The sequence below is a fragment of the Cottoperca gobio genome, chromosome 9 (genome assembly GCF_900634415.1).
Source record: "Cottoperca gobio chromosome 9, fCotGob3.1, whole genome shotgun sequence".
NCBI classification, from domain to species: Eukaryota; Metazoa; Chordata; class Actinopteri; order Perciformes; family Bovichtidae; genus Cottoperca; species Cottoperca gobio.
The window spans coordinates 5,805,971-5,826,080 of record NC_041363.1 but is presented as its reverse complement, the minus strand read 5'-3'; the positions used below and the strand labels follow the sequence as shown (position 1 = coordinate 5,826,080).

The following is a 20,110-nucleotide window of genomic DNA, read 5'->3' as shown; positions in this document are numbered from 1 at the left end:
CAGTGTATGTGGGAGTCTGAGAAATGCAGGTCGTGTCCACTGGGCAACCTTGGCGACATGGCCGTTGGAGCAGCGAAGTGATGTGTGTGTTTATCTAGCCTACGTGGTGATAGCCCCGTGGCCTTGTGGGCAGTGCTCTTATATATACAGACACTTTCAGATCACCACAGTTAGAAATCCAAGTCCTCTCTACAGCACACTCAGCCTTAGGTTCACTTCTTTAAAGAACTTTAGCAGCTCAGCCAAGTATTGAATCTTTTTTACTTGCTTTTACCCTTTTCCAGTTTTAATCTCTAAAGCAAGAACAGAGCATGCTGCCTGCAACCTTCAAACTGTGCGCTGGCATCTCCTATCGGCATACGAGGAACATGACAGGTGAGCGAGAGATTGCACACGTTTTCTCTCTGTATTTTATTTTTATGGAAAAACGGACATTTTCTCAGTGGAGTTCTGCACGGAGCCCGGGGTCAGAGTGGCTTAAGCTTGAAGTTATATTACATTTTCTTGTGATTTCCTTTTCTTTTGATATACTGTATGTGCAATCAATGGATTTAGAATTGTAGTAACTGTGCACTTTCTGCCTCCATCTCCCAGGTTTGAGGAAGAACGCCATGGTGGCCATTAACCATGAGCTGAACAGACTGGCAGGTCCGGGCCCCAGTAACTGGATCAGCCAAGTCCGCAGACGAAGCTCCCTCCTCAGTGAGTTGTTGCATGTCATGGAGTACCAAACTTAATAGCCGAAACTGCTCATTATAAGACGTAAAACATAATATCCGAAGTTGACTGACATGTTTTACTTTCCAGGTTCTCGGATTACAGAGGAGGAGGGCTACAACGAGGAGGAGATGTCTTATTTGAAGCAAGGTGAGGATGCACTGCAGAAGGCCATCAGCATCCTCAGCGAACAGGACGGCTGGACCATCGAAACTGTAGCCGTGAGTATTGAGACAGGACACACAGAATAGAATAATATTTCACTGCATTATTAAAGGTTGCAGCTGCTGCCACCTTGTGAGTGAAGGTGTGGCTCTCACGATCGACCGCTCTGATGAGAATAGATTATGTGACATTGTATTTGTTATCAAATGTGAAAGAAAATAATGGGAAGCACTTGGACTTGTTCACGCCCCTCCTCAGGCGAACGGAGACAAAGTCCTGAGTAAGGTGTTGCCGGACATTGGGAAGGTGTTCAAGTTGGAGGTGATGTTGGAGCAACACCCTGACAATCTTTACAAGGAGCTGGTGGGAAATATGGAGCAAATGGGGGAGTGGAACCCTAATGTCAAACAGGTCAAGGTAAGAGAAGGAAATAGCCCCAGAGGTTAGAATTACAGCTGCGAGTAACGGTTCATTTTGTTATCTTTTAATCGTTTGGTGTATAAAATGTCAGGAAATAGTGAAATATGCAGGAAAAAGCAGGAAATCTCCATATTTGAGAGGCAGAAAACTAGTTTTTTTTCTATAAATCAACTAACATATGAGTCGACTAACCGTTGCAGATCTAGGTGGAACATGAACAGTGATTCCTTTAAACTCTGCTTCTTCAAATTCAGTTTCAAATTTTAGACAAATTTATATCCAACAACATTGCTAGATTTTCACAATGGGTTCCCACAGATCCTTCAAAAGATCGGCCAGGACACAATGGTGACTCATGAGATGTCTGCAGAGACACCCGGCAATGTGGTCGGGCCGAGGGACTTTGTCAGCGTCCGCTGTGCAAAGCGTCGCGGCTCCACCTGCTTCCTGGCTGGAATGTCCACTGAGCACGCGAAAATGCCCGAGCAGAGGGGAGTCGTGAGGTGAGTGTACTTGAGTATTTGAGTAATTGTACTTAGTTGCTTGTCCACCACTGTAGCATTATGTGAGGAGTAAAGAGATCCGACTAATTGTGTGCAATGGATGGATGGGAATACCTTATAAATTGATGTTGTACATTGATCATTGCATTTTTCAGAGCGGAGAATGGACCCACCTGTATAGTCATGAAACCCTGTGCTGAAGACCCAAATAAGACCAAGTTCACCTGGTTACTAAGTATAGATTTAAAGGTATATGTCTGCGCTTTATTCCCCACAGTAACCACACTGAATTGCATTGAAATGAAAGGTAAAAAAAACCCCAATCTAACATCGTCTTTGTTGTTGTGCAGGGCTGGATCCCGAAGACGATCATTAACAAAGTGCTCTCTCAGACGCAGGTGGACTTTGCCAACCACCTCAGGCAAAGGATGGCGAATAACGTTTCTATGGAGATGGCTCATGCCTGCTGACACAAGATGTCTCTTGAGCTTTGGCACGGTGCGCTCAACGGTGGCAGAGGAGCAACCCCTCAGCTCATTAAAAAGAAAATCATACAAATCTGCTTATAACTGCTAAAACAATACGAAACATCCAGAGTGTATGAAAGGAGATCAGATGAAGATGATGCTTGTCTGAGATCTTAGGAAAATCTGAGCACAGTTGTTGGTTTCAATTGGAAAATTGTGTTTGTCATGCCCCTCTTAATATAAAATCTGTCATGAGATTTAGTATCTTACACATTGTGTGCCTTTATTGTTTCATTCATCCATATCCCTCCTCTCTGCCTTGACACATTGAGTCAGTGTGAGCAGTGCAACATGTAACAAGCTGCACATTTCCTTCTTATAACACCCCACGTATCGTCCCTACCTCTGCTGTGAAATTGCACTTTTATTTCAGTGTTTTATTTATTGATTATGCGCAGATGCATTACATTGCAAAGAGCCAAGTGAATAAACGATTGCAAAGTCAGTGGTATTTATGTCTGTATGCTTTTATCATGCTGTCGGGAAAGCAATATGAAGAATGATTACTCTGTCCTTTCCGGATGCAGGAGAAGAAAACAGCTCATAAAACATTTGAATCGCCATGCAGAATAATAACAAATAATAATTAAATTCTACTCTCATAGGAAAAACAATACACAAGCGAAACTGAAAACCTAAAACTGATCTTGGAGACGACACAACAGTTGCACAATCGTTCCACTTTGACAGCGAGGAGGTGGATGAATTTAAGGCTTCTTTTTCAAATTATGAGAAATATGGCTCGTAAAAAAAATGTCTTCATGTCCTTGATGGGTTTTCAGAGGGACAGTTTGCCAGAACCAGCAGGTGTTTGGCCATTCGGAAGTGTGAAGAGCCCAGCAGCGAGCAGTTCGGCGTTCAGCGCCAGCACCACATTCCCCAAGATCGAGTAACGGTGGATTTCATCCCAAACAGGAAATCTGTCCTCCATTATTGCCAGTTGTGTAACGTTTGTGCTATTTTGTGTGTTGATCCAAAAGGTTTTGCAACAACAACTAATTTTTCGTGAATGTATAGAGCAGACTGCACGGGTCAAACTAAGTTAAGTTTAAGAGTAGCTGTCTCACATGATTCATGTGGCTGCAAGATAGTCACCATCACAACTACATGATTATATAATTATGACATACTAAGACTTAAGGAAGGAAGGTGACATAGGAAGTGAGCTGACTGTAACCTCGTAGCTCGTTCCATTTTCAGATTTTAGTCCTAAAACAAATGCACAATTTAGTTGATCCTGACTCCATTGTCCTCTAAACAAAACAAACTCCAGCAGAATAGTTCCTCGCATTGTGCAATGCCAACGAATGTTCCAGAGGGTAAATAATTGACATCTGCTTGAAATCTCTCAAAATCTGAAAATACGCAGATGTGAGGAGAGTTGTTGCCACTTGGAAATCTTGTTCCATTATTTGTGTAAACGAGATAAATTCTGGGGAATAAAAGGTAAGATTATCCAGTGCAGAATAAGTTGTGTAATAAGAACAAGAAGACAAAACAAGCTATCTGGCAGTCATATCGAAATCTCTGGCACTGATGACAGACCTCATTAAATCTTTAGTTTCCATCTATGTGGCCTTGACTGAAATACATACTCCAAATGTCAGCTTTTTTCTTTCTGTCGGGGAGAAATTGAGGCAAATTCATGCACTTTATAAGCTCTCTGGAGGGGTTAAGTTAAACAAAATCTTTATATTATAATTAATATTTTCATAATTAAGTTAAAAGAAAAACCTCTATACTTTAAGCAAAGAAAAATATCTGTGCAGAAGAGAGATATAGATATAAAAGGAAGTCACACAGGCTTTCTGCTCTCTGCGCCTGCAATATCTGTGTGTGTGTGTGTGTGTGTGTGTGTGTGAGAGAGAGAGAGAGAGAGCAATGACGTAATGAAGCTACAGTCCGACAGGGAACCACAATTCCCAGGATGCACTTCAAAATACCGTGGCCACTGGACGGGGGAAGGGAAACTGAGATTGGAGTGAGAAACAGTGAGAAACTGAGGTACTTTTTTAAATGCTTCATAATATCGCATAATATAATCTGACAGGACACAGCATGCAATGTTTTATAGCGTTTTTTTTGTTGTTTTTTTAATATACTTTAGAGACAAAAGCAGATTAATCCGTATGGTGCTGTCGGATTTGGGCACAGACTCCATCCCCGTTACAGTTCAATAGAGCTACAGCTAGCCCGTTAGTTAGCCTGACAGCTGGCTTTCCTTGTGTTAGCTACTCAACTACTTCATTGCACTTGATATTCATGACATACTTTGTTCAACGTTAGCTGTTTGCCGTGGTTTCTTGGAGGGGGGGGGGGCTTGCATGCAATATGTTGCAGGTAGTGCATTGTTGGGCTGAGAAGAAGCTGTATCTGCGTCTTTGTGCCTGCGGGGTTGCTACTGTAGCTGACATATTGCTAGCTTGTGTGTAGCTACAGATCATGCTAGCTAGCTGAGGTTACTACTGTAGCTGTCAAAGCAGCGATATGTTGCAACTGTCATCCGACAAAGTTGGACTTTTTGCACATATTTTTGAGATGTATGTCATGCAACTGTGCTTGTACTCTGCGACACCCCAGTGTAACATTTAAGGCATTAAAAATATATATGTTATATATGTATTCAGATCCTCTACTTGAGTACAAATAGTAATGCCACACTGTTAAAGAGTCATGTATGTTAAACACTTAATAATATTTGCACTGTTGTTGTTTGGATTATACATTTCTTATATTTATTTTGCCATATTTATTTGTGCCATTTATTGTGGTACAATGCAGACATTTTAACATACTTATTTCTATTTTTCTTATTTAATTATTTAATTCTAAAAGAGTCCCCAATGAAGTATTTCTAATTCTGTTTCATCACAAATAAAAGTACTCAATGCAGATAATAAATACCCATGCCCAGTTTAATCATTCTTTTTGTTCTAGTTTTCAGATATTGTGTACATATGACAGCCGCTCCTCAGGACTCTGAACATACAAGAACTCATTCCTTGACCTGGTCAGCTTCACATCTTCCTTTGGACGCGTGCCGCTGTTTCATGTGAGGCTGAAGACATAATAGCACATCACTGGAGCAAGTGAATTAAACCGCAACTGTACTGGTACCTCTTGGTGCGTACTGGATTTGTCTCTTGAGTGCCAAAGTAATGAAGTGTCTCGGACGGGGAGAGCCCAGCCCTGAAAAGCAATGTCATTATCCAGCTTCTGTGTACGTCTGATGGGGCTGAGGAGCGGACCCAGTGGCCAAGAAGATCTGCGGAGGAGAGGAAGGAGGCAGATTTCCTGGAAACTTGTGCATTGATGGATAGCAATTTCTTCCTGTCAGCTCTTGCAGACAGATACCTGCACATTCCTGTCAGTGTACACACTCAAGGTTACACTTTAGAGTAGCTAATAACACCACTGCCGTCACAACCACACAATCATCGCTATTACACAGAAGAGATGTGCACAATATGGACTTCTTCTGCCAGTGACAGTTTGGGGAAATCATACTAGTGGACTGTGGACGTTGAGTTCTCTATGTATAAAAAGGAGGAAAGCATAAATACTTGCCGTCACTACACATGTGCACTACAGAAACCATGGTGGTCCTTGCATCAGCTCCTCAGCCCATCTCAGTCCATGACTACAGAAGCCTTTAGAGGCCAGGATCAGGAACACGCTCGCCAGCCAACACACTCATATGCAATGGAAGAAGACATTGATGTCACATCCCACACTGAGGTAATATTGCTTTACCTTTGGTCTTAACGTTTGTAACGGTTTAATCTCATTCCAGTGTTTAGGTTGACAGCAAGTTAACACCATTAAAGCTGAAGGCAACACCTGCTGTGTTGGTCAACAGAAGGAAAAAACAGAAGTAGGTGCTGTTTTACTGATGTAGTCATCCTCAGGGAAAGAGCTGAAAAGATTAGTTGCCTAATCAATTTGTAATGAATAGAAAAATAAACACTAACTATTTTTTATAAGCGATTAATCGTAAATTTTTCATGCAAAAATATTCAGCTTCTCAAATATAGAGATGCTCTTGTCTGTTTTTATTTAGTTTTTAACTTAATATTTTTGGGTTTTGGACAAAGCAAGACATTTAAAGGCATTACCTTTTAGGACATTTTAAACTATTTTTAAACATTTTATAGATTAAAACATCAATTGATTGTCAAAAATAATCGTTAGTTGAAGCCCTTCTCGGGATAAATGTTTCTTTCCAGTGTTGTATAATAAACAATTAACAGCTAATTAGTTTAAGCAGTTTAACGTAAGGCCTAAGGTCACCAGTTCACCCTCTGCCTTAGCTGTAATCACTGGACTGGCTTGCTTGGCCTGATGCTGTGGTGGCAGCTGAAAGGGCAATTCCCTTATACCAAGCTTGGTTTTCTAGCCATAACATTACTTATTGCTCGCTGGCCTCTATCCTTGAGTAATGCTTCTTTTTGTAAACAGTTGCATAAGCTTGTCTCCTGCCTGGCTGGATGCAACAGGGCAGGGACATCTTTCCTTAAAGGAAGTGCATCAAACGACCAAGCATCCTAATAAAACACAAGAAGTGTTTGTAATTGTGCATCTTCTGAAACATCTCTGAGATTTTATTTGGCTTGTTGCACTAAATATTTTTCACAAGTTAGTTTTAGATTTCGGGGATGCCAGAACTACCAAAAAAACAATAAAGAAGCATGTCCTGGTAACGAGTTGCCTGTCTTAAAAGCAGTTGAAAGCTACACAAGCTTTACATTGTGTGCATGTCTGAAGCATGGTGCTCTGTGTTGCTGCTCTTGTGTTAGGGTCTGAATGGTTTGTCCCGGGAATGTAAACCATTAGAGGATATCAACAATGGACACTCCAACCATAAGCCTGTGAGTAAAAAATCCCAAATCATTTATTTTTCCTTGCAAGTCTTTTTATTTAGAAATGAACAATTCAAACTTTCTTCTCAGGTCATGAACGGACTGATTATTAGTCATAATGTCAAAGACCACACCAACGGCAGCGCACCACTCAGATCCCTGCCGGTAGGCTAACGACGTTTTATTCTTAGCATCACTGCAACATGTCCCTCCTCCTTGAATGTAAGGTAATCCATTATTTGGTCATTTTCCAGATTTCAGCACTGAAGCAGAATGGTCTTCTACAGACTCTGGCAGCTGGAGGGGACCAGCCTCAGCCTGCAGGTAACACACACACACACACACACACATACTCTCACACAACCTCTCTTTTGTCTCGCATCCTCATCCCACAGGAATGTGAGACAGTGTATCCTAGATACCAGGCAGCAGCTGCAGGTAAAACTTCCCCCAGGAGTGCAGGTTGCACAGGGTCTCAGTGGCTCTCAGTGATGCTGGTAGACAGAAAGGATTTATGACTGGATGAACTGGATGGGTGTCAGCCAAATGCACCATAGCTGATTGGCTGAGAAGATGCTCATCCCCTCTCTCATCAGTTGCTTCTGGGGAAGTGTGTGTGTGTGTGAGAGTGGAACACAATTGGGTGTATTAGTTTGTTTTCTTACCTTGTTTATTTTTTAAATGATCTCTACAGAGGAAAATGTGGAGTTGGAAAAGGCCAGACAGGAGTGGGAGGCTCTGGAGAACATCCAACCAGGTCGGATGCAGCTCGCTGTTTCACCTGTTTGCATTAAGATGATGATCTTTTGACTGTAAGTTGCTGTTCTAAAGAAGTATGTAATATCCCCCAGCTCTCACTGAGGACTCGAACCCGACCCCGCTCATCTCCTTCAATGAAGCCTTGCAGTACTTCCAGACCACAGACCTCGGGGACTTGCTGGTAAGAAACGCTGCAGAGCCCAAATGCGCAAATAGAAATTGATATTTCAATTATGGCGAACTCGGAGCAGGAGAAGCCGTTAGTTGGAACAAACGCAATTTACATTCATCAGTGAAACATTGTTTTGTTAGATGCACACTTTGAGATTGACACTTTCACAATAAAAGCTCCACAGGAATGGGACGGGAACTGCTGGAACATACTGTACATCCAGACAAAAATAGTCAAACTCAGTGGATTGAAATTGCGCTACTCTTGTTTAGTCATTAGGATATAAATATTGTGTTGACAGCTCTTCATTACAAATTCAAAGAGGTGTTTTATTTTCTGCTCCCATCTCCGTCCGCAGAAGAACATCCAGCCAACCATTCGCAGGACGGGTCTGGCCGCGATCACACACTTCCTCTTCGGACCTCCGCGGCTGCACAGGGAGCTCCTGGAGGAGAGGGATCTGGTCTTTGCCATCGCACAGTGTGAGTGTCTGCTGGGCATGTTTGTGTTATCATCCCGCCGTGTCTGAAACTCATGTGTGGTTCATTTTATTTAGTCTTAGTCCTGTGTCAAATGTCCTTGTTAGTTTTTATCTATTTCGTCAACCTCATCCTGTTTTTTTTTTGTCAAGGCTTAGATGAGTTTAAGTCAATAAAATACATTTTAGTCGTCTTTTTTTTTTTGTCTTCAGATTATATTGAACATTTCAGCTCATCTGGTCTAGCCAAAACATCACCTTGGGTCTTTCTCCCAAGCCGTATTGCCGCTGTAGTCCTGATATGGCACGCACAGGCAGCACAGTAAACAGAACGGCTCTGTCTCTTATAGTGTGTCTTTTCTTTTTCTTCGCATGTTGATATAGTCACCGTTAGTTTAACGACTCGTCTTAGTCATGGAAAAAATGAACACAGTGTTTCTAATAAACCACATATTTTCACTCCTGCATGTTTGTGTGTGTTTGTTTGTTTTCTATAGGCCATGTGGACAACAGTCAAACAGTCCACATGCGCGTCCTCCAGACCATTTATAAGAGGCTGATTGGCAGCAGGCTGGACTGTCCTCGCTTTGGGACGCACTGGGAAAACATCGGCTTTCAGGGTAAGACGCCTGCACCCTCCCTCTCTATAGACACAGTGCTTCAAGTCTGTGGATGTTCGTGGTGTTTCCTGCACTCCAGTGCCGTGCACAGGCGCTCCTTTACGTCACTTGAGTAAAGTTCACAGCACAAAGAGGGCAAACCGATCAGTTTGAACTAAATATTCTCTTTTAGCTCAGCACATCTGCACGTTAGCGTCTCGGTCACTACCCGGCAACTTATCTTCACTTCACCTGCCTCTCTGCTCCGCTGTGTGTTTCGTGTGTGTGTGTGTGTGTGTGTGTGTGTGTGTGCGTGGACAATGAAACAGGAGAGCAGAGGATATTAATGAAACTTGAGCAGCGTCGCTCATAATTCTGGAGCGGTAGTACACTGTAGTGAACTGCTCTTTCATATCACAATGTAATAGCTTCATGAGCAAAGGTCAATGTAACATATGGAATTTTGATGCATTCATGAATTGAAAGGGAACGCCATGACTCAATGTGCTGTTTCTGTACTGCAGGTACAGACCCGGCCACTGACCTACGTGGCACTGGTTTCCTGGGACTGATGCACACGCTGTACTTTGTGATGGACCCGGAGACTCTACCGTTGGCTAGAGACATCTACAAGTTATCACAACACCCGACACAGGTATCACCATCTCACAAACGACTAAAAGGCATTTCTGCCAGAGTCGGCTAATGTGTGCATGCAGGCATGTGTGTTTTTATTCTGGGATCAGATTTCAATAATCCTCCAGAGACACAGAAGCACCTCCCACTCCAGGCGTGTTGCTGTGTAGCTGACCCTGACCTTTGTCCTCCCTGCAGAGGGAACTCAGGGTTCAATAAAGACGCCTACAAGACAAGCTTGTTTCAGGCCTTGCTCTTGTAGCCTCTGTCGGTACTCTGTGTGGACTTACATTTCCTTGTGTATTTTCTCTGGTTTAGAACTTTCCATTCAGTGTGATGTCAATCAACATGACCCGCATCGCTCTGCAAGTACTCCGAGAGGAAGCCTTGTCCAAGTGAGTCACTGATGCTCAGTTTGTTGTGTTACTGCATCTTCTTCAGTATCTTTGTGGCTTGCTGTCTTATTTGTCACACAGTACCTCCTCACCAATGCTCTGTCTTTGGTCACGCCAGGGAGTGCAATCGTCGTCAGCAAGTGGTCGGTGTGCTAAATGAGTTCTACGTTGCCACGTATCTGCACCTGTACCAACTGTGGAAGACCCAACAGAAGACCATCATGGACTCTGGCTTTGTACTAAAAGGTAAAGAGATGGTTTATGGTTTCTACTCTTACTAAGCACTTTGAAATCATGCTCGTAATCACGAGCTCTATCGTTCTGTTGCAGATGCATTGTGGTGAAAGTGTTGCATGTATTAGAGTTTCACCTTTTTCTTATATGATAATGCATCAATAAATGGGCACTCCACCAAGTATACCTTGGGGGGGTAAGGTACAATTGGTGCTTATGTGAAAACGGTTATATAAAGCATTAAGGATCTGCCTTAAATCAGATAAATTGCCTCAAGCGATAGAGTCGGTGTTCGTTGGGTCTGGACACTACTACAAGTTTGAAAAATAAAATAATCTGTGGGTGTGGAGTTAGAAAGGAGTGAGCGTAACACTCTGTAGTCGGCTCCTCATCTCTGTTTGAGGCTCTCAGATCGAGGCTGCATTAGTCACTACTAGCATAGTACACCCGGTCCAGTTGCATCATTTAAACAAATAAGAAGAATGTGTGAAATGTAAAAGACTATTTCTCTGGTTCTGCAGCATCGATTTTTATTTATTTATTTATTTTTGAACTGTCCTTCATGAGTCCAACAATGCTATAGGAGTACTACTGTTCTTTGGAATGTTCTTTTAACTGTACATGTTGTTTCCCTGCTTTTTGCTAACTCTCTTAACTAATCAACCACTTTTTAATCCGGCTGAACGTTAAATGAGAGGCGAGATACCAGATCTCTTCTTCCAGGGAGTTAAATATGAAGCTCCCTCCAGCCTAGCTTCTCCCGTTTTTTAAAATGGGACTCAGTTTGCAGGAGCACAGTTAAACACAGATTGTCATCCCGGCATGAGTCCCACAATTTCTCTCTTTTCCAACCCTTCAGAAGTGGAGCTGTTTGCCAAAAAGAACCCCAAGCAGATGCTGCGCCGACTAGAGGTCTTCCTGAAAGAGAGGCGTGCAGGTGGAATTCCCCGTGGGACGTCACCAGACCCTCAGGCCCAACAGCCCTCTCCCAGCCTGGGGGCCAGAGCCAGGATGGGACAGGGAAGCAAGGGAAAGGACATGCACTTCACAGGAGTGTGTGATCTACCGCCAGACATGGAGGGAGAGGCCAGACTCATCTAAGCTAGACTCTGTGTGAGTGTGTGCGTGTGTGAGCAATCCTGTTTGTGAGTATATCTATCACGGTATGTGCGAGTGGCTTACTCTCAGAGAGCTAGAACCCCATCAGTCCCCGAACTAGGACTATCTGAACCTATTCAAACACTTCTACTCCTTCCACTGACGCTGGGGTGCTGCACTTTGATCAGATTAAGCTTTCAGAGTTATATTTGATTTCTTTTGTTATTAATGATTAATTTATTTAGTTTTAAACCGAGAACATAGAACAGTCAAATATAACGAGCAGGTCAGAAACACAAAGTGATTGTTTGCATTTTTATGTGGATTTAGTAGCCAAATTGATAGCTGCCAAATTCTTGTGGTTGAACTCTACCTGCCTAGGAGTCCAAAACGTACACACTTGTGTCCCTTGGGGTCTCACAGTCAGGGTATGTTAACATTGCAGAGGGGGGAGCATTAGATCGAGCGGCTTCTTAACAGGCTTGGCGTTCTCTCTCACGCTCCGAGATACAGCTCCATCGCACGAGCATGCTAACGGCTCATAATACATACAGTTAAACGCTCCGTTAACTTTATGGTGATAAGAGAGAGTTGAACCGGTTTCGAGCCCTGCTGCAGAGCAAACAGAATCAGGTTTCTTCTCTCAGCGTGAGGGGAGAGCGGCAGATAGAAAACCCCCGGGGAGGTTACAGAATCTTTTGAGCGGGGAGCAGAAATTGCCAGTTTCTCAAATATGTCACACAGTAGACTTTGAACGCAGCTTGCTTTTTAAAGGTCCGATCACGTTGCATTCGCTATTAGAGCGTGAATGACATACACGTCGTGTAAGAGATGTGGTGGTATAGCCAGTTGTAGGTGTACTCATGGTGTCTGTTGCCAGGGGTCTGATAGACTAGGTCCAGAGCCCCCACTTAATATGGGGGAATATATTTTAAATAATTTTAAAAAATAACTATTTTAGTCCTTTCTGAAGGGACAGCTGTCATAACTTCACAGTTATGTTCAAGCACCACAGAACTTTGTTATGAAACTTGATGGCTGAGGTTTTTTTTTTTTTAATAGTTAAATTCCACCAGAACGTCTGAGAGTCTTCTCGTGGTTAAAGCCAAGGAGACACTTCGTAACAGAGTCTTTGTGCTTGTCTTGGTCCCGGCTGAAGTCGAAGGTCTGGTATGAGCTTTCTCTACATTCCGTTATAAAGCATGTGATTGTAATTTTTTTTGACCAGTTAAAAATGTATTCCAGTGTGTGTGTGTGTGTGTGTGTGTGTGTGCAAGTTTGTGTGCAAGCTTGTGTGTGATCTGAAATGAATGAGCTGATATTGATGAAGGGTGCCTCTCCTAGGAGATGTATGGTACAGTATGCAATCCCAGCTCTCACTCAATGATAATCAAAACGATAGTGCTGTGTGACGATAGAAATCGTTCCTAACTTCAGGGTTTTGTGCGTGTGTGTGTGTGTGTGTGTGTGTGTGTGTGTGTGTGTGTGTGTGGTATGACAGGAACTGACTACAGATGGGGTGCTTTCCTCTGCACACAATAAGCCAGCTTTACTAAGTACTTGATCCATCAAGCTGCAAAGACGGTACTTTTGTCATTTAAAAAAATGGTACATAACATTTTCTGAGGGCGAGATTTATTCGGAAAACAAAGAACACATTCTTTGGTTTGCTTTTTAAAGAAACAGATGTTGGTTTTGAACACAGCTGGAGTCGGCGGCTCTGTGGCCTGGGATGGGTAGAGCTCCTCAGCAAAGCTGGTTCCTGCTTTGTGCTAATGTGAAACCGCCTCCCATCGTTGTAGTCTCAATCTGTAGCATGTTCAGGTAGCACTAGTACTGTAGCATCCTATAGCCTCCTCCTCTTCGTAAAGCTTGTTGATGTCATGTCTCAGTTACAGTCCGTAGTGTCAATGAGTGCGCAAACTGTTACTACTATAGCACATTTATTACGTATTTGCATTAAGCCTCCTTCGGTAGACACACATTTAGGTGGCGCAGCGTATGTTTCTGAGAGTTGTTTGGGGCATAGGCTTGACGTGTCATTGAGCTCCACCTTGTCTTCTAAGAAGGTAACAGTAAAAACGGTGCCTACGTCCAGTGGAGCCATGTGGAGTAGATCGCTGTTTTTTTATTTTTTTTCATTTGAGCCACCGTGCCACAGTAGACTTCCTCCATTCATGTAACGCAGTAAACAGAGTTGATGTGACCCCCCCCCCCCCCCCCAAGACATGCAGGCCTAATGGATACATACATGAAAATACACTATCATCCACTCAGATAGTCGTACTTTTGCCATCTCCGTTCTCCACCATATAACTTAAAAAAAAAATGAGCTGATGTAGTTTCGCCAATTGTTTGCGAGTGTGTTGATCGAACAGGAAAAATTTGCACTGTTGTAGATATTTGATAGTATGTGTGATGTATGCAAGAGGAAACAGGCCATCTTCAATAGCCATAACGTTCATTATCGCCCACCTCATTAAACAGGCTTCGTGAAGTCCGACTCCCCTCCTTCCTCTTAAAAATAAATACAAATATTGCACCACGGATATGATCTCACATTTAGTTTTTATTAAATTTTAAACTGAGGAGAAGTACAGTGTATGTAAATCAGGAAGTTTGTATATAGAGAATTAATGATTGTAACTGTATGATTGTCTGTAGGGCATTATACTGAAACACATTGCTTACCTCAAGACTTGAGACAAATCTCTCCTTTCTCTCTCCTGATGTTTGTTTGGCCTCTCAGTCAGACTCTATCTTTTTATGTTTCCTTGTACCTAGGCCTTCTCTCATACCAATTGGACATGTTATATAATGTATATTCAACACCTGAAGCACTACGTAATAGCAAACTAACAGAAAAGCTGGTCAATGTTATGTGTATTCTATTTAAAGACACATTTATAGACTCTATATAGGCCCACACGCGCTCATCTGCAGATGATAACATCCTTTTTGAAATGATCTATAATTGGCTGATGTTTACCATGTTTGAAATAAGCTGGGTTTCTTGTGGCTTCAGTGATAGTACAGTATACTTTTGCTGTGTTTTAAGTGTTTGATGTCCGGAAGACACTCAGAAACCATCCAGTCTTTACAGCTACAGTCACAAACTGTTTCAATATGTGATTGTAAAGATATAGGCTTGATTAGCAGTCATAATACGGTGTATGCTTTGACCTTGGTATATATTCAGTATCTAAACGAGGCCTGATTTATCCTCTCATATTACCAAAAGTTATATTTTCAGCGGTTGTAATAGATCATATTCGTATGCGTTGATCATCGTTTGGAATCTCCTCAGTTGTGAAACCAGAACCAAGAGAAAAGAACGGGGGAAAAACGGGTTCTTGCAGGATGTCGGATGCTCTGAGAGGTGTGGTGGGAAGTTCTGCTTCTACAGCAGCAGCTCAGCAAATACAATCACTTCTCTTAATATCCTGCGCTTTATATGAAGGTGTTTTACTGTTGCCGTCGTCGTCCTGTCCCTCAGAGCATTTTATGACTGTACCTTGATTGTAGAAGCCCTATTTTATACTGAGAGTTAATTCAGAATACAGTATGTGCTGTTGTACATTAAATGTATTGTATGGAGAAAGCTAAATAAATGCTGTTTAAAAACTAATATATTTTCTCTGTGGACCTTTTGTGACTTTCTATTGCATCTAATGAATATGTGTGCTGACATGTGCTGTCTCCCTACGTACTAATTGTACATATATATATATATATATATATATATATATATATATATATATATATATATATATATTAATTAATATAAAATATATATATATTAATTAATTAATATAAAAAAAAATATATATATATATATAAAAATAAATGTATATATTTATATATAAAAATAAATTTATATTTATATATAAAAATACCGGCAAATAATTTCATGTCTGCCTGATTAAACAACTGAAATGATTCATTGTTTGTCAAAATTGTAGCAGATTAATTTTCTTTCCATCGACACAAATCGATCAACTTCTGTTTCAACTCTTTGTTGAACATTTCTGATTGCTTAAACATTATTATATTTGAATTGAGACACAGCTATGGTTTGTAAAGGGCCTTCAGCTTTCCTGTAGCTTTTCTGTAATTCAGCCACTAGAGCGCACCCTTTGATAGATGTGCAACTAAAAGAACCACAGCTACATAATAATAATGCATAATACAGTCTACAGGTGCTACATTATTCACAGGGTGTTTTATGTATCATAGAACTACAAAATACCCTCGTCTACACTAATAAACTAAAGCAAACCCTAGTCTGTTCAGTGGCAGACGCTAAAGTTTGATTTCCACTTCACAACACACTTTAAACTATTAGTCAGTGCTTTAGCGTTCAAAGCAGTCTCCGTTAACGCCTGTGAAATTTAAACCTAATCCTTATTTAGTCTCCTTTTGGTTGTTTAGTTTGAAGTGAACCTCATAGGTTCCTCTTCTGCTTCATCATTAGGGCAGAGAACCACGTATTGGCAAGCTGTGTAAAGTCTCAGCCACAGTTCAAGGTTCCTCAGTCTGTGCTTTGTGTTTCATCAGGGAAACCCATTACCCTATCAGACGTCATTGAAGCATATTTAACAGGACATTCTAGTAAGTTTTCCTCCCTTGCGTGGCCATAATACAGGGCCACTGCTGTACAATGTTCATAGAGAGGGGGATTTTGGTCCTGGGTCAATCGAGTTGGGATGCCTCCAAAGGAATCTTAGTGCTGCTGCGTGCTTCTACATCTGTGCTTAATCAGACATGTGGCTCCGGTCCCACACAGCCAGATGACTGGGCTGTGGTGGACCTGCTGAATCACAGCACACACAGGGTGGAAAGATATTTCAGCCAACCTTTTTTATCACTAATCTGTGTCGAATTCACAGTTCCATAAGCGATTTTTCATATCTGCTAATAGTTTGCCGTGCTGCCTGTGCTTGTATTAGCGTGCTTTGGAGAGATAAGGACAAATACAAGACACAACTGCAATTATATCACTCAGGAACCCATTCAAGGGTAAATAATGTAATACACAGACTTCAAATATGTGTCGGATATCCTGCTGGTTAAGTGTCCACATGCTCAGTGAGAGTGAAGAGAAAAGAGCGGGATGGAGTTTTATGAATCTGTTTCCATTTGTACCTAGTGAGCCTGCTGGAATACAGCATTTCTTACTCTCTCTCTCTCTCTCTCGCACACTTCCCTCCCCCAACTCTCTTCCTCTCCCTCTCTGATGTCATTGTTTCCTGCTCAGTAGATGCTGACGGCGCTCAGCTCGAGGCTGTGTGCACAGACCCTAAACTTAATGTATGCTGCTCTGCTTTTGTTGCCTTATAAGAATTCACAGACGCAAAATAAAAGTGATGTCAGATCCATTAAAACTCAAGTCAGCAAAAATGTGCTGGTTTCTATTGTCTGCATTGCAATTATATGCAAAGTGTGAACAGTTGTTTTATGTAAGTTCATTTAAGGCCTCAAATACTCATCTTTTCTTTTGATTATCATCCATGGTGTCTTTTCTGAAACACTACGCTCAAGCTTCTTGGAGAAAGCGACTTCCACGCAGTCTGATATAATGCCTGAGCAGTAATCACCATGTGAGTGACATGCAATAAAAACACTCACAATAACTTGATTGAGTGACTTGAAGCTGTTTTGTCACAATAAAGGTAGAGAAATGAGAATAGAGCCTGATTTTTAAGAGACAATACAATGTGGATATTTATTTCCTTAATGTATCCTTTATTTATGCAGGGAGACCTAATAATTTATGATTACCTTATTTAAGATTGTTTGTTTTTTACTTAAAAAGGATATTCCTAAAAACAAAAAAGGTGTCTCCTATCTGTGATGCAATGCAAATATTTCTTAACTAAATGTAAGGTAAAGGGATTTAATAATTTCATGAATCGCAATTATTTTTGATCAGGATGTTCAGGACATTAAATGTTCATATCGTTCCATGCCTAGTGCAAAGTGTGGCCAGTGTGAACAGTTGTCATAAGTTAATTTGAGGCCTCAAATGCTCATCTTCTCTTTGTAATTATCCATCCATGGGGTTTTTCTGAAACATTATGCTCAAGCTTCTCAAGAAGGTCACCGCCACTTATTCTTGTCTGAACAGTAATCACCATGTGAGTGACATGAAAGGTCAGGAGTTATCTCTGACAGATCCTGGATTGGAATTGTTTTGTATTTTTTGCCTAAATCTACCACACACTACCATTATTGTGTACAATGGGGAAAGAAGTGTTGAGATTCTTTAATTAAATGCATGTATGAGCCGTAAAAACACATTACATGTCAAAGGAATCTATTCAAAATTGGATCTAAGTAAATTAATGGAAATTTTAGCAGCAAAATATAAGTATTTATAGTAAAAGTACTGATTATGCAAGCAGAATGGCCCCTGATAGTAGGTATTGTATATTAGTGGTGTGAATAATAAAGTAACGTATTATTTGCTCCACTGCTCACTACATAGGCTACTGTATAGGCTATGTATCTATTACAAGTTACTTATCAAATATCTAATGTTAGCTAGCTTTAGATAGATATTGCTATAACTGACATTACTTATGAATCTCTATGAATCTCTTATGCCACTTATTTTTATTGCAGCATTTATTGTTATCTTGTAATTGCCACTTTAGCCAGTTGTTGTTGTTCACAAAAGTTAGCAACACTTGCTGCTAGCCAACTGTTACTGTATGCTAGCTAGGCTACTGACAATTAAGGATGAAAATTCCTGTATTCTTATACTGAATTGAGCGAGGCTGTGTTGTATTGCTTCATATCACTTCAAATATACATTTTTAAAAGGAAAAATGTGTTATTTATTATTACAAAAGTCACATAGCCCTGCTTTAATGTAAGCTAGCTGTCGGAAACGTAGCTAATATTTGCTAGCTTGTTGGCTAACGTTAGTTAATCTGTTAACAGTGTTTTGTATTTGATAAACTGATCACATACGTTACTTCATAAAATAATCTGTAAAGTAACTAATAGCTACAGCTGTAGTAAATAAAGACAAGTATAATAGAATAGAATAATATTTGCCTATAAAATGTGGTGAAGCAGAAGTAGGTATAAATGGCATCATAAGTAAAGTACAAGTTCTCAACATTTCACACTCTTCCATCACTTGGTAAGACATTAAGGATTTACTATCAGAGTAGCTGCTCTGGTTTTCTTCTAATTCATGTTTTATGAGTAAGTAATTTAAGTGATTCACATGTTGTTTTCCATGCTCTCATTGGCCTTTATTACTCAAGGCAGGCATTGGCCCTGCAGATGTCTGTCTGCATTGTGAAATAGCTTGGATGAAAAAAACCATTTTCCAGCTAGCTCCCCAGTGTGTGTTTGTATCCTTGCCAGTTGAAAAGGCCTCTGCTTGACCTTACTGTAGTCTGAATTATCTGCCGCATTCTTCACAGCCTTAGTCACGTCCTCCATAGATATTATTGCATGTTGCACTACAGTTTTCTTAAAATCATATCCACCACAGTTTAATGCAATTCAGTTTTTTAGGCTTAATAATCGGAGAGTGTGTGGAGTAAATTACTTAAGGAAGTGTGTGTGCCATTGTGTGTGTCTGTCTAGTCTCAGTTTGAAAACTTTATGACGGACTTCAGTGGGCTGTGCAGTGTTTTTATTGCACTGCTTTATTCAAACATCAGGCATTTCTGGATAATAAATCTCCTCTCATGGAAGTGGGCAGGTGACGATTGAGGCAAAACCTTGAGCTGAGGTCATTGCATTTTGTAGGAATATCTGTGGGGGAACATGACACCTTTTTCCACTGACATTACTACTTCCTTACTTTAATTGTAATGCTTATATGTCAGATTTTGTTGAGAATTTGGATGTCACTAAAAATGTCCGTCTAACATCTGCACCTGGAGTTTCATTTCAGGCCCAATATTTATATATCGTATTCCTCATTGGGAACAAACTGCTCTGCATTACCTGAGAGGACTAGAATATATACATTGACTAGACTGGTGGTAAACTATGCTACACATCCTTCATCTGAAGGCCCTGACAGGCCTTCCAAATGGTGAACAGAGGAGGAGGATGGGGGGATGGCAAAGAAAACACTCAAATCTTAAAAGGTTATTATTCTGTCATCTGCTCAAACAATTCCCCCATCCTGTGTGTGTGCGCTCCTCCATGGCCCCCCTTGCAGGATCATTACTTTTTCTCTAGAAAGGAGAAAAGAGAGGAGACGGAAACTAAAGATCCCTTCCCAACCAAAACAAGTCCTGGACTGAAGAAGAATTTATGTTCTGTTTTCGTTTTCTTTGAATTCCTCTCTCTGTTGATCAGTGGTGTTTGGTTTTGTTAATACACACAAAGTCCCTATCCTCCCCGTTTTTCCCCTTCCTCCCCTTCCTCCGCCTCCTGTTGTGGAATTCAATGTCCTCAGAGTCGCCCCTCTCTTCTCCTGTTCTGCTCTGTTGTGAGTCTGCAGGGTTAAAGCTCTCTGCAGAGGAATTCAATAGGAGCTGCAGAAGAAAAAGAAGCTGGCTTCTTTCTCCAACCC

At 41.1% G+C, this 20,110-nt stretch overlaps 2 protein-coding genes across 4 annotated transcripts; both read left to right on the top strand.

The window, feature by feature from the left end:
* Positions 1 to 311: 311 nt before the first annotated feature.
* Positions 312 to 2,352, top strand: star (steroidogenic acute regulatory protein). Its single transcript, XM_029439873.1, has 7 exons — positions 312 to 375; positions 595 to 702; positions 808 to 938; positions 1,141 to 1,299; positions 1,621 to 1,805; positions 1,961 to 2,054; positions 2,156 to 2,352. The coding sequence occupies exons 1-7, from the start codon at positions 312 to 314 to the stop codon at positions 2,273 to 2,275; spliced, it is 861 nt and encodes a 286-aa protein (XP_029295733.1). The 3' UTR covers positions 2,276 to 2,352.
* Positions 2,353 to 4,216: 1,864 nt separating this feature from the next.
* elmod3 (ELMO/CED-12 domain containing 3) lies at positions 4,217 to 15,190 on the top strand. 3 transcript variants are annotated; one of them, XM_029439755.1, is made up of 14 exons: positions 4,217 to 4,336; positions 5,270 to 6,070; positions 7,129 to 7,200; positions 7,282 to 7,356; positions 7,446 to 7,629; positions 7,788 to 7,797; positions 7,886 to 7,948; positions 8,043 to 8,131; positions 8,481 to 8,604; positions 9,098 to 9,220; positions 9,724 to 9,854; positions 10,154 to 10,230; positions 10,349 to 10,476; positions 11,324 to 15,190. In XM_029439755.1, the coding sequence occupies exons 5-14, from the start codon at positions 7,465 to 7,467 to the stop codon at positions 11,563 to 11,565; spliced, it is 1,152 nt and encodes a 383-aa protein (XP_029295615.1). In that variant the 5' UTR covers positions 4,217 to 4,336; positions 5,270 to 6,070; positions 7,129 to 7,200; positions 7,282 to 7,356; positions 7,446 to 7,464; the 3' UTR covers positions 11,566 to 15,190. The 3 variants fall into 3 exon arrangements, with proteins under 3 accessions (XP_029295615.1, XP_029295614.1, XP_029295613.1); XM_029439754.1 differs by lacking the exon at positions 7,788 to 7,797 and having other exon boundaries at positions 7,446 to 7,515; XM_029439753.1 differs by lacking the exon at positions 7,788 to 7,797.
* Positions 15,191 to 20,110: the final 4,920 nt, after the last annotated feature.

Bases quoted from the DNA above. Each gene is read 5' to 3' on its own strand.
- star (XM_029439873.1), top strand. From the start codon at position 312: ATGCTGCCTGCAACCTTCAAACTGTGCGCTGGCATCTCCTATCGGCAT. The intron at 939-1,140 runs GTGAGTATTGAG...GCCCCTCCTCAG, and splicing joins GGACCATCGAAACTGTAGCC to GCGAACGGAGACAAAGTCCT. The intron at 1,806-1,960 runs GTGAGTGTACTT...TGCATTTTTCAG, and splicing joins GAGCAGAGGGGAGTCGTGAG to AGCGGAGAATGGACCCACCT.
- elmod3 (XM_029439753.1), top strand. From the start codon at position 5,867: ATGTATAAAAAGGAGGAAAGCATAAATACTTGCCGTCACTACACATGT. The intron at 8,605-9,097 runs GTGAGTGTCTGC...TGTTTTCTATAG, and splicing joins GGTCTTTGCCATCGCACAGT to GCCATGTGGACAACAGTCAA. The intron at 10,231-10,348 runs GTGAGTCACTGA...TGGTCACGCCAG, and splicing joins CGAGAGGAAGCCTTGTCCAA to GGAGTGCAATCGTCGTCAGC.